Source organism: Malaya genurostris, chromosome 1 (assembly GCF_030247185.1).
Source record: "Malaya genurostris strain Urasoe2022 chromosome 1, Malgen_1.1, whole genome shotgun sequence".
Classification (NCBI taxonomy): domain Eukaryota; kingdom Metazoa; phylum Arthropoda; class Insecta; order Diptera; family Culicidae; genus Malaya; species Malaya genurostris.
The window spans coordinates 117,938,517-117,952,188 of NC_080570.1; the positions used below are offsets into that span (position 1 = coordinate 117,938,517).

At 37.8% G+C, this 13,672-nt stretch overlaps 1 protein-coding gene across 1 annotated transcript in view; it reads left to right on the forward strand.

Moving 5' to 3' along the window:
* The first annotated feature begins 6,684 nt into the window (after positions 1-6,684).
* LOC131425579 (uncharacterized) overlaps positions 6,685-13,672 on the forward strand; it is a 9,483-nt gene continuing 2,495 nt past the window's right edge. Inside the window, exons 1-2 of the mRNA XM_058587577.1 lie at positions 6,685-7,181; positions 12,511-13,670. Coding sequence (XP_058443560.1) covers positions 7,149-7,181; positions 12,511-13,670 — 1,193 coding nt within the window. The 5' untranslated portion in view covers positions 6,685-7,148. The remainder of the gene's footprint in view (positions 7,182-12,510; positions 13,671-13,672) is intronic.

A 13,672-nucleotide genomic window follows, 5' to 3' on the forward strand; every position in this document is an offset into this window, starting at 1 on the left:
TTCATTTGTTTTATTTCTAATTTGAAGACTCCTTGATTTTGAACCAAGTGGGAAAATTTGAATTGCAAATTAGGGAGAAAGTCGCCGAAAAATCACCCCGATTCCGACGCAATCCGACGGATTTGTGATACGAACGTATCGCCATTTGAGCCAATTTGTTCTGAAACCGAACAGAAGTCGTACGCAAGTCGATCGAGTAATGTTCAAAAATTGAACCATATCGACATTGAGCTTTCTATCAGTGATCCCTAATAAGAAACCTATGGTAGATTACCATTGAAATCTCACATTGATTCAAAATAACGGGTGTTTTTTAGGTTTGTTTTTTCAATAGGAATTACTCTATTATCTGAAAGCTGTTTTGACAGTGTAAAATGACGTCTCTACTCAGCAGGGCTGCTATATATAAGCGTAAAATGTCATTTTAAATGATGAAATTGTTAGAAATCTCGTCATTAGTGCACCATTACACGTTAATTAAAATGATATTATTTTTTAGTAATGACATTTTTAATGACTCGTGTAAGGGCCGCTATACAGATTTTTCAAATAAATTTGTGACCAAGTTTCTGTATAGCGGCCCTTACACGATCATTAAAAGTGTCATTACTAAAAAGTAATGGCACTTTTAATGATCGTGTAAGGTCTACGAGTTCAGTAATGACACGAGTAATGATGGAACTCCAGATTTTCCATCATTACCAACATTATTTCTTTTTCTTATTTTTTTGTGGAATTGCTGAATATCTTTAGAACAATACGCGAAAAAATGACAAAGTGTAGATTTAAATTGGCAAATCAAATTTATTTTCAGCTAAACGAAAATAAAAGCATTGCTATTGCTATTGCTGGAGTAGTTACTCATCATTAATAATGAACGTGTAATGCTAAAAAGTAATGATGTACACTAATGCAGTAATGACGAGCGTTCGAGCAGAAGTGTCATTACTTAGTAATGACACTTTTAATGATCGTGTAAGGGTCGCTTATATACAGGTTAGAGATTTTTGGCAAGAAATGCAGATTTTTGATAGCGTGGATTAAAAATTGAATAATGATCAGTTAAAATATATTGAATAAAGGTACTGTTGATAAGTAAATGCAAAAAATTTAATCACAATGCTTGTTCATGCAGATGTTTCAAAAATATTACAACTATTTAGGTACTTAAATTCCATACACGAAGAATCAGGAGTGCAACTTTTGTCTTCCTAGTATGACACAAAGGCAAGAAATCTTACAGCAGAGACAATAAGTTTTGCGCTCCTATTACTTCTACAATTCTGTTTCATGTTAAACGGGGTTTAATTGTTGGATCGAAAAAGTGCATCCAAATTCTGGAAGTCAAAACATTTACTTTGTTTTTCTCACTGAACCGCTTCCTTCCAACGGGAGTGCAGAGAAACACAAAAAAAAACCGTCTGCATTGGGAAGCAAGACTTTCTTGTTCATGTCTCCCTACACCTCATGAGAATCGACATAAAACGAATTACAAAGTTGAGCCTTATTGGCAACTATCTCTCGAAAGTTGTTGAATTTGGAAGGAGCTACTGTTTATTGTGGCTAGCCATTCTCAGATTGAAAAGAGTAGAATAGCTATCGATGAGACGACATTCACGAGAGAAAACGTCATGAGACCGGTCACGACGCCATCTTGATGAGATCAAAATCGGAACTTCAAAATCAGCTGATTGCAAGTAAACAAACAAACAGCAATACATTTGTTTTACGCGTTTACCTTCTTTAGTGCACGAAAATTAGTGAATTTTGGGTCGACTCTCTCACAATAACTTGTCGGTTTACCTAAAATACAGCTGGCAGTGTTTTGGTACATCAAGTGGAGATAATTTTCACAATTTGAGAGTCGCGATGAGTATCAAAACATCGCAGTGTTTGGGGCTCGAAACGCGAGGGGCTCAACGTAATCGGTATACTTTCAAATGGCTGGTGCTCACATACCGGTGTCAGATGGGTGCTTGAGACCTATGACAAATTCAAATATTTTCAGCCAGGGTTGAAAAAGTTTGTATATAAGAAAAAAATCTGCAGTCATGAAGTATGTCTTGCTGGCAGCCATTTCTCTATAAAGTAAGATACGCTAAACTGATTTTACGAGCAAAAAAACGAGTCTGCAAAAAACTCGATTTTCAAAAGTCTGCACAACAAAAAATGTTTGCAGCACTATATAAAAAATCTGCAGATTTAAAGACAAATCTGCAGATCTAGCATCTCTGTTTTTGCGGTTTGACTGTCTCCAGTACCGTTCGCAGCCCTCGTCCCATCTGCTAATAAGAATTTTGCTATGCACACTTTTTCTTGCAACTAGTGTAGCGTAATTTCTTATGCTTTCAAAAATTTCTTCTTGTCATACTACGACCAAAAACAAATAACTTAATTAAAAAACATTTTAACGACAACATTATTTCGAGAAATGGACCTCAGCGTTCGTGCGATTTGACGCCACTCGATTATTTTTTATGCAGATACGTGAACCAGCAACGATTGCTATTTTGGAAATATTCAACGTGTCGTTGCTGGAATACGCTCTTAAATACTTGAAAAAGTCGTCGAAAATTGGACCTCCAGAATGACTTTTGTGAAAAATAGTCATATGCTCGAAATAATATTTTAATTTTAAATGCCATTTTAGTCAATTGGACTTTCTCTCCATGTGTTTTCATATACAGGGTCAGTTAATTGGTAAAACAATTTCCCCGGTTAGGAGTTAGCTACATGTCAATTTTTCAATCTGTTAACCCCGTTAGATACTGATCATAATAAAACCCCTTACTTGTTATTTAAAACAAAGTTCATTGAGGTCAATATTATACTTAGATGTTAATTATGAATGTGAGCTGTTAGTTTTATACTCCGATAGTCATTTTTTTCCGTCGCCGTCACTGGAACGACATCGTCTGTCAAAATTAGTTTAATAAAGACTGTCCCAAAAAGCATGGACGCAACCAAAAACCGCTGCCATTTCGCAATGGTTCAGAATCCGTCAATTTTTATGGCTGCGTCCTGTTGTTTACACTCTAGTCTAACCACTTGTGCAGTTGTTTATTCGTTTTCATTAGTTTGTTTTGAAATGCGTGGAATTTCAGCAGAACAACGTCAAAAAATTGTGTACAAATGGTGCACAGAACGCGGACTGTCACTGAGAAAGATAGCAAATATGGAAGGAGTAAGTGAAAAAGCCGTGCGAAATGCAATCAGGAAGTTCGGCGAGGATAACACCTTTGAGGATAAACCAAAAACGGGTCGAAAAAAAGGTCCTGCTAACCCTCAGTTGGATAAACGTATACTGAATGCGTTCGAGCAAAAGAAGGAGGTTTCAGTTCGGGATGTGGCCAAAAAAGTGGGCACTTCGAAGTCAAATGTTCTTCGTGCTAAAGAACATTTGAATCTTCGAACCTGTAAGAAGCAGAAACAACCAAAACGTAGTCTGAAACAAGAAGCATCGATCAGGCTGAGGGTTCGAAAGCTGTACAATACGATTCTTGCTGGAAATTTGAACTGCATAATCATGGACGACGAAAGCTACGTGAAACTCACCTACAAATCCTTGCCGGAATCACAATATTATACGGTGCGAGAAGGGCAAGTGTTAAACCAGTCCGAGATATCGATTGAAGTCGAAAAATTTGGTAAGAAAGCTATGATCTGGCAAGCAATTTGTAGCTGCGGTATGATTTCGAAACCCTTCATCACCACTGCTTCAATGAACAGCGAAATAACATCAAGGAGTGTTTACAAAAACGACTTCTACTCATGATTCGAAGCCACATGGATCCTGTTGTCTTCTGGCCAGATCTTGCTTCTTGCCACTACTCGAAATCAACGGTAGAATGGTATACTACCAAAAATGTCACTTTCGTCCCAAAAGACATTAATCCACCAAATTGCCCACAACTTCGACCAATTGAGGAATTTTGGGCATTAATGAGCTGTTTGCCACGAAATCCATCAGTTATGTCCGATTAATGTATGATTCAGACGGTCCCGTCTTCTTCCTTCACCGTCACCGAAACGTCAGCGTTCGTCAAAATTAGTTTAATATTTTCTTTACCGGAACGTTCACTCATTCCGCTTATCAAGACGTTCCGTAACTGTGACGTAACGTGTGAATGTCTCTATTAGAATGCATGCAACTAATTTTGACAGTGACGATGACGGAAGGTACCGGATCGTCTGAATCTTATTTAATGCTTTCTTCACCGGAATGTACATACGTGCCGGCCGTCAAAATGTTCCGTGACGGTGACGTTATGTGTATGTTAATTCTTCATAAGAATGCGTTCAGCTAATTTTTACGGTGACGAAGGTAGACTATGACGGACCGTCTCAATCGAACTTTATGAATACTGAATTGGAAGTACACACTTAAAATCAAGTTTACCTATTTTTTTAGGAATAATCACTCATTGTCGAGCTCTTCTATAAGCTACCCAAAATTAGATTGTAATCTACTCAAACTTTGACTTGATTCTAAAAAATGGGTAGCGTGCTTTGCTATGGCGTAATACTTTGGGTAAACTTACATTTACCTAAATTTTGAAGTCATCAATCGGATGAATTACCCTCTCTGTAAGAAAAAATTGTCCATCGGAAATCCTTCATTTGTTCAATACTTTGAACCGTTTGTCCGATGAATGTCCAATAAATTGTCCAAATTTTGAAACTGACCATTAAACCTCGTGCCATTTTCGTTTTCGTTCAATGAACTCAGCAGACAGAGGTCCACTGTTGAGCTGTTTTCTATGTGAGAAGTCGTTGGACTAGTTTGACTGGAAAACTTCGGAAGTTATAATAGAGCAAATTCTTACCAACCCAAATAATTAATATTCACATAAAACATTTGATTGGTGATAGTAAAACAGAATCAATTTCACTTGTACAGTCATTGGGTGTTCTATATTTCTGTACTAGAACTAAAAATAACATAAAAATGAATGAAATTATTTTCAATTAATTGAGAACGAAAAATATTAGACCCTATTCTTCAATTTGTGCTGTTTTTTTTAAATCCATAAATCCATTCAAATCCAGAATTTAAACCAAAAGAAAACAAACACAAAAACTTTACGAACCATTCGTTAGATCCATTTGGTTTGCAGTTTACGGCAGTTGTTTGACAATTCAGGAATTTTCGAATGATCAGAAATCAATTCAATTACCGATTACTGAACGTTCAGCTGTTGAAAATTCGGTAAAAAAATACGATGTAAACGATTCTCATAGGAGAAGCGTGAGGCACGCAAATTCAGCAAAAATGCAATTTATCGTTAAAATTTCGTTCTTTCTGGCTGTGAAAAAGATTTTCACCGCAAGACCAGCGCTACCATCTATAAATTTAAAAATTAAATCACATAAGTGTTCGCTCACCAGCGCGCGCCAGTGATGACTCACAGATTCAAGTCTCGGTTGATTTTCCAGAAGGCAGTAACAGCAAGTGACAGTTTCTCTTTGTTCACTCTCTCTTTCGATTATTGTGATGTGATCTAAAAAGATTTTCTTGGATTTCACAGTTCTGTTTGGAAGTCGAATATTTCGAGCATCATTCTATGCAAAGAGTTAAGTGATAAACGTGTAAACCGCTTGGTAATTAATAGAAGAGAAAGTAAACAAAGAGAAACTGTCACTTGCTGTTACGGCCTTCTGTAAAATCAACCGAGAAGTGTAAAACTACCCAAAGCAACGGGCAGATTATTTTCAGTGTAGGTAACGTTCGTAGCCGTTACGGTATCACTTCATGTGCAGAGATGCCAGATATTTTCATAGAAAATTGGCATTACGTACTTAACGTACTAGTATACAACCTGGCATTTGTGTCTGTTACTATTTCGTGACATTACCCAGTAAATTCGAACATCGGACGCATCGTGCACGAAACCTTTTGATTGCATTTCGAGCTTACATAGTGTATCGGTTGAACAAAAGAGTGAAGATATACCAAAGCAGAGAGCGGATATCCAATACTCAGGTGATGAGATATATCGGGGTTGGATTTCCAACCTCAAACATAGGGCCAGAGTTTTTCTGGCCCTAAGAGGCGAATGACCTAAAGGTTAAAGCCTCCATGATCGAGACAAAAGAATGTTTAACACTCTTGCACACCCTATCGGGGAGACGTCGGCTCGAAAATGCCTTGTTTGATATTCCTTCGCTCTGTTTCTCTAGCGATACATAATGTAAACATAAAGCTTTTTTAGGTCGACGCGATTGATGCAAATGGTGCAGAATTGTCCGATGACGGGCCGATCGATGCGCTACAATCGGCCCTATATCGTGCTCAATCGGTCCGATAATCGGCCCGATGATCGGGCCGATGCGGGTCGACAACATCCACCGGGTAGTGATATAATAGTAAAGAAATGTTATATGAAATCTTTTTTATCATGTCTCAGTCTACAATTACAAAATAAAATTGTAATTTTTCACCAAAAATCGAAATCAATGAAACAAAATGATCGACAAATACCTGCACAATTTTAAAAATATTTTCAATTCGAATGTTGATTTTTTCATTACGAAACTTGACTCGACAATGCTACCAAATGGAGCTGAATTTATGAAAGGTACATGAAATCAATATTCAGCATGAAATCTGGCATCTCGGTTTGTGAGAAATGCTTCGAACGTCAAAAACATTGCTGTCAAGAATCCTTTCGATTTCGTTTACATTTTCCCTAACCTCGGTCGGTGACTGTGACTGTCAAATGAAGAGTTTTGCTTCATCGTCGTCGTCGTTGCGTTTACTTATGTGCATTATTTCGCGTATACACTATTCGGATTACTGCGGAGTGAAGAGAGAAAGTAATTAGTGCTTGTCCAAGTGCATTATTTTGCATCGAACCAAATAGCTGAAACTTTGACCAATTTCATCCCGACGAGTGTGTAAAATCTGCGGAAAAAGCCACCGGAACATCTTAAAAAGTGAAATCACGCAGTGACAATGATGGTGACGGATTCGTAGAAGCACACGGCCCAAACCAGAGCAGGTGTGGAATTTCAGTGGTATTCGGTGGCGAAGTAGCGGACCGTGCCCAAGTAGGGGATTTCTTTTACTCCGCTGCGAAGTACCCTTCCGGAACCGTCCAGTTAGTGCCCAGCAGTAACGGAATATTCAGGAACGGCGGAACAGGAAAATGAGTTTCTTCACCTCCTTCCAGGAGCTGCTGGTAAGCATTTTTCCTTCCCGAACCTATAGCAGGTATATTGTGTGATATGCTCTTTGCCCCAAACATCGTTGCTTCCTGCCGTGTGCGTTGCCCCCCTCTTTGCTCTTGATTCGACCTCGATACAGTTTATTTCTGTTTTTCTCCTCTGTCCATTCTCGGGAGGGAACGGGGGAGTTCATTTCTCCAGTGGCTGATGGCGAGTCAGCCAGCCAGCGATAGATGTTGATTCAATTCTCGAGTGCGTGACAGTGCTGCCGGTTTGGTAGTAGGTTTTTGTTTTTTACCGCTGGATGAATAATGAACCTATTAGGTTTTTTACCGTCACTGCTAACCTCAAACGGATGAACACATTTTGACAGTTCAGCAGTACTGTTTGTAAACAGAAGTTTCTTTTGTTTGTTTATTGACAAATTGGATCAGACCATTCACGGTCCGTATCGCCTAAATAAAGTTTTAAAACATTTGTTCACGATTTAATACGGTTCGTTTTTAATATTTATTAAATAAAAGTGACTAGTTGCAAAGTGTAAAGATGATTGTTTTAGATGTGCTCTTCGATTTTTGTTTAAGCTTGTTTGTAAACAGTACCGCTGAACTGTCAAGGATGAATACTTGTTCATTTGTGTCGTCACGATAAAAAACCTAATTGATTGATTTTCGAGTTCACAATTTAGATTTTTTTCACATTTAGAATTTTTTCACAAATGTTTTTAAAGATAGAATTTTCCATTTTTACTTTTGCAGCAAGGGATTAGGCATTTTTTAAAAGAGGAATATCCTTAGATTAGATTGGAAGATTGGTTACTTCAACAACATGGCAAACAGTTTATAGAAAAGCAAAGTGACTCACCTTTGCATGGATGTAAACTACTTCAAAATTAGAGGGGAGTTCAATTGCAAGGTACCTTATGAACTCTGTCCCCTTTTTTATGCGAATTGTTCATGGAAAATCTTGAGGAATGACTAGAAAAACAACCTACCTAATCGCTGATGGAAATACGTTGATGATATTTTCTGCATCATCAAACGTGATAGTTTTTCAAGTTTTTTGGAAACTATTAACAACCTTCATAAAAAAATTAAATTCCTTTGTTAAACAGAAAAAGGTTATAGTTCATCTTTCTTAGTTATTCTTTCAGAGCGATCAATTTTTTCAATAAAAAAACTACAAGAATCAGCCCCATGGGGATGCTCGAGTCATTTATGTGGAACAAGATAACCAAAATTTCTAACGATCGACATTTTCAATCAAACAGTTCAATTAATCGTCACACTTTTGAATCCGGAATTGCACGAAAGTCTACTCAGATTGATTTTGATTAGGAACCTTCACCGAACTCGCGAACCCTGAATATAGACTCTGTCTAGATTTGTATTTGTTTTGTAGCCGACGAAATTACATCAATATCCCAAATGTATGCAATTATATCTTGGTACATACTTGCTATACGGATTTCGATATGTAAGCTTCTTTTCTCCAAGTTTTGTATGCACGCAGATTCAGTTAAAGCGATAAACTTTTTCTCTTTATTAATCGAGTTCATATTATATACATTAGATATTAATCTTAGGCAGTCAAATTTACCCTGGGGCAGTTGTGAACGACATAACATGGTATTTCATCCGAACTCGCAGGACAATGATAGCTATTAATTTACATTTCCATGCTTTTGTATGGAAAACTCGAATCGATCGAGCTACAGAATGCCAAATTTCGGATTCGATCGAAACAATCCGAAACAATCCGATTCGATCGAAATACAGAATAGGGCTGATAATTGAAAATACATGTCTAAAAACATTCACGTATTGATCGTGGAAATATTTCCAATGAATTGGTGAAATAACATTACTGATTGAAAGTAAACTGACTGAGCTGTAAGTGTTCAAAAACTGACCACATTTCTACTTGAATTTAACTTTGAATTTCTAATTTGTAGTTCTGTATAGAAAACATAGATGTGTTCCACATCAAAATTAATACTGTTGAAAAAGCAAACACTTTCGACATTATCCAAACCAACAGAAAATTTGAGGGGAATGTTTCAACCCAGATATTGCACTTCCGTTCAAAGTCAAACTGATAAAGTTTTGTTTGGATTCGGTTTTAAATAGTAAGAAGTATCAATTAAAAACTGTACTAGGATCTACAAAAGATCATATAGATAGTTTGAGAAATCCGGAATATATCAAAATTTTATATTTTTATTGCGGGAAAAATATATTGGACAAACGAAGAGGACACTGGAAATTCGGTTCAAAGAGCACATCGCAGAAATAGCGAAAGCCTTCAATGAATTTAAAAAATTCAAATGAAACGTAACATTTATTTATCGATGATATAAAATATTTTCAGGCAAATTTCCAACCCATGGAAATTAGACGTAGCTGAAAATTTAGAAATGTATTTTAAAAAAATCCAAATTCTTTATTAAATCATGGCTCTTCAAGTTGCTACCTAGCTGTTAGTAACTAAATTAGCTGAATTAATCTAATAAAATAATGGTAACTTAAGACAGCACCGCATCTTTCTTCCAACAGAACACTGATAAAGGTTGATACACTGATAAAGGTTGCAAATACAGGGTCCGCCATGTAACTTTTTTTAAACATGCTATAAAACAAACGGTTCATCCGATTTCAACATTTTTTTGTTGTGAATACGACTTACTTTACTATGAGGTGCCTTTTCAAAATTTACCCTCTGAGTGACTGATAAGTTTTTGATCGTGAATATCTCCTGTTGTATCAACATAATTTTTGCTACATGCCATCGGAAATATGATCACAATTTTATGATAAAATGTTCAGTTTCGTGACATAATCTCAAATAATCCAAAATTAAACTTTTCTTAAATGTTTGGTATAAACGAGTATCAAAGAGGATAATTCATAAGGCGCGTTTGCCTTGCTCGTATTTTTAAAGCTCATAGCTCAGTGATCTGTGAAAGGATTTATATAATCTAACTACCATTAGAATCGAAATTTTTCAACTTGAACATGTATAGCAAAAGCATTGAAGTATTTCTATTGTACTCTTTTGAAAAACCTGTCTCATTTGACCCATGTCAACAACAGCCAATCAGAACGCGTTCTGAGGAAGAGAACAAAATATCTGCTGCTGTACAACAAATCGTTCGAGGAAAATGTTCCGAACAGTGTTTAATATCGTGGTGAGTTCCACAATTTGGTCCTTCTGAAAGGCAGGAATGAATCCCGTACAGCACCCTGATAGTTTCTTTCAATGAAATGCAAATCCGAAATGAAATAATCGACATTAAAATAGCCGAATTTTATAGCCATTAGGACCCATTAGTGGAAAAGCTACAAACGAAATCACATAAAAAGAAACCTCTTAACAAAAATTGAACCAGTTTGGATTCTATCGCTACTGCGAGCAGATATGTTTTGTGTCGTCTGCACAGCTGGTTTCACTTTCGACAAGAACGGTTACGTTACAGCTGCCAGTGATTAGCATTGGTGAAAAAACAACGGTGGAGAGCATCACACAAAATCAGCCGTTCTAATGGTTCTAAAAGTTTTCTAAAGTACTATTAGGATTTGGTTTTCGCGAATCGAAGGTAATTATCCTCAGTTTAGTTCAAATCAAGAACAGTTTGGTTAGATTTGTTAGATTTCGTTGTGTGAAATTCACAGTAATCGAGATCAAGTGAAGCCTTCTTTGTTTTTGCGAAGAATGTGGAAATAGGGAATGCGTGCATAATTTATACAATTGATCAACTAATTGATATTCGGAAGTGTTAAGGAACATGTCAGTTGTTTTCGTATTCACGACATCCAGTTATGTCTCTGACATTACCCACCCGCCTTTTTTCAAATAAACCTTATGCTGGCTACAAGAATTACATTCGAACACATTTTTGGGAAAGCTTTTCACGCTTTTCATGGGAAATCAACGAATTTCATATAACCGATTTCGTTGTATTTTGATGATTTGGAAGTACTAAATGAAATACAAATTATTTTGCAACGATGCGGATTTTCTTCAATTCATTGAAGAAGCCAGCTTAAGGTTTATTTGAACAAAAATCTGTGAAAGATCACTAAATATCCGTAAAAGATTACAAAAACACTCATTTTCGAGAACTATTTTAGATAACACTAGGAAAATCCTCCGAATTTTCCAACCATTTTCGCCCTGCAGAGAGACAAAAGTTTTTCAAAGGCCTCCCGAATAAAAAATATTGTAAAAAAACAATACGATTTGCTGTTACAAAACCTGCCACAACTATGCTTTGACCGATGAAAAATATTTTAATGTATTGTTATACACTATTCAATTAATTGTGAAAATGCTTTTTACAATAGAATGTATAGGTCGTTAAGTATCGTAACAATTCAAATCATAAAGTTTTTTCGTATATGTTTTCTTGGAAAACAATAAAATGTACAGTTTGCATATTGTTTGAAACAGCACGTGTACAATAAATTCAATTGTAGAATCGTAGAAACAATATATTGAATCGTTGGAAATGAAAAAAATCTTGTCAAGATACAATAAAATGTATTGTAACCCATATATCTAATTGTGAATCAATTGCTTATGCTGTACAATCAATGGTTTATTTTTTTACGGGCTGTCTGTTTTTGGTTTAGGCAAATTTTTCAAATTTTCTATCGAAAATTTCCTAAAACCACCCGCGCGCATGGTACTTGGACGAAGGGCTTAAATGGAAACAATTTTTTCTTTTTGATCGATCAATTTTTCGTTCTCTAAACAATGAGAGAAAATGACACGAAACAATAATTTATCCTCGAAATACCATTTCTGTGGACGTAAAGATACGGTCCGATTTATTCGGTAAAGATGTCAACACTGTCTTGACGAGATACGAATGAACACGCCTGTGGTTTGTGTACTCGCTATCGGGTGAATTCTGGTTCATCGTTCGTTCGTTTGCCTTTTTTCATAACGGGGCGCATGAATCCATCACAACCTTTGCTGCTACGAATGAACGAATCGACACTGTTGTATGTAGGATGTTGGTTTTGGTTGAATGAGTGCGATTTAAGAAAAAATGAAAATGTTGGTTTTCAAACACCAAACATAACAGATTTTGCAATGATGTCATCTGTTGACAGAAATGTGCCGGATGCGTCCGTACTTTGAGATGAAGTGTTTTTTTTTCTTGCTTAACCAATATTAGCTGTTCATTCGGCTGTCGAAAAACGACTTCCCCTCCCTCCATGCAAAGAAAATGATTATTTTACACACGCCTGCTGATAGTAACCGAGGGGTTCGGAAATGTTCGATTGATGTTGGCTAGGAAAAAAAGATCTGAAAGTTATTTTGTTTTTCTATTTTTAGGACTTTGACCACTCCACCAACCTCAATGGGTTCCACTTTTCCAACAGTTTGTTTGGATTTGATTCGAACTCGATACCGACGCTGGAGAATAATCACCTTCCGGGGCCGGTGCCGCTCGATTCGTCCGTCACAACCGTCAACTCAAGGGCACTACTGAAAACACCTTCACCGATACCGGAACCCGCTCCGCTGCTGGAAACTCCGAAGCACTGTCCGTTCATTCAGCCGGTCCAGCCCACGGTGCAGCAACAGCAGCAGCAGCAGCCACATCTACAACATGAGACCACCCCGTCACAGTCACATCATCAAACATCGCCCGTTCCGATTGTGTCCAAGTTTCAGCTGAAAGTTACACCCAACAATGAAATCTACATTTCCAACGAATCCGGAACATTCTGCGAACTGGCCGGCAGTTTCGTTCCGTCACAAGAAATCGAACGACCGGCACCGGCACCGACACCACAAATCCAATGCCCAATCGTAACCAAACCGAACCAACCCTCCTCCTGTGTAGAACCGGTGTTCGTTGAACCACCGGTTGCCAATGGAATACCACCGGATCCACCATCCAAGACACTGTACTGCATTGAAAAGGGCATCAAGCGACCGCTTTCGCCTTCCGACTGTCGCTACGGCAATTCTGGCATCTTCCGTTCAGCGGAAGCCGACGCATCTCCACTAAAAAAGAAAACTACCTCCAACACTAGCAATGGCCTTTTTTGCGGCGGATCGGAAGCCAAACTTGTCGTATCGAACGTCATCAACAACGGGTTGATTGTCAACAAGAAACATCTCTCTACCACCGAGGAACCGTCGGGTGTTCCCACACCGGAACGACGGATAATGCGACCGAAAAAGCGCAAGAAGAAAGTCGTTCCGAAGGTGCTGCTTTCGGCAAAGGTTGAACCACTGAACGGTAAAATTGTCGCCCGCGTGGCACCGGAACCGGCTAGACCTTTGGCGATGGCCACGATCAGAAAATTGCCACCGGAAGCCGCTGGCAAACGGTTGGTCACAACGGGTGGTGTCGCAAATAGCATGTTGAAAACGACAACTCCGGCGAAAGTACCGGTTTCGGCACTATCGACGGTTGCTTCCGCCACCGTCCACGGTGACAGTGCACTGAATTTCTCCGGCATTAAGGAGAAAGCGGCACAGGAAG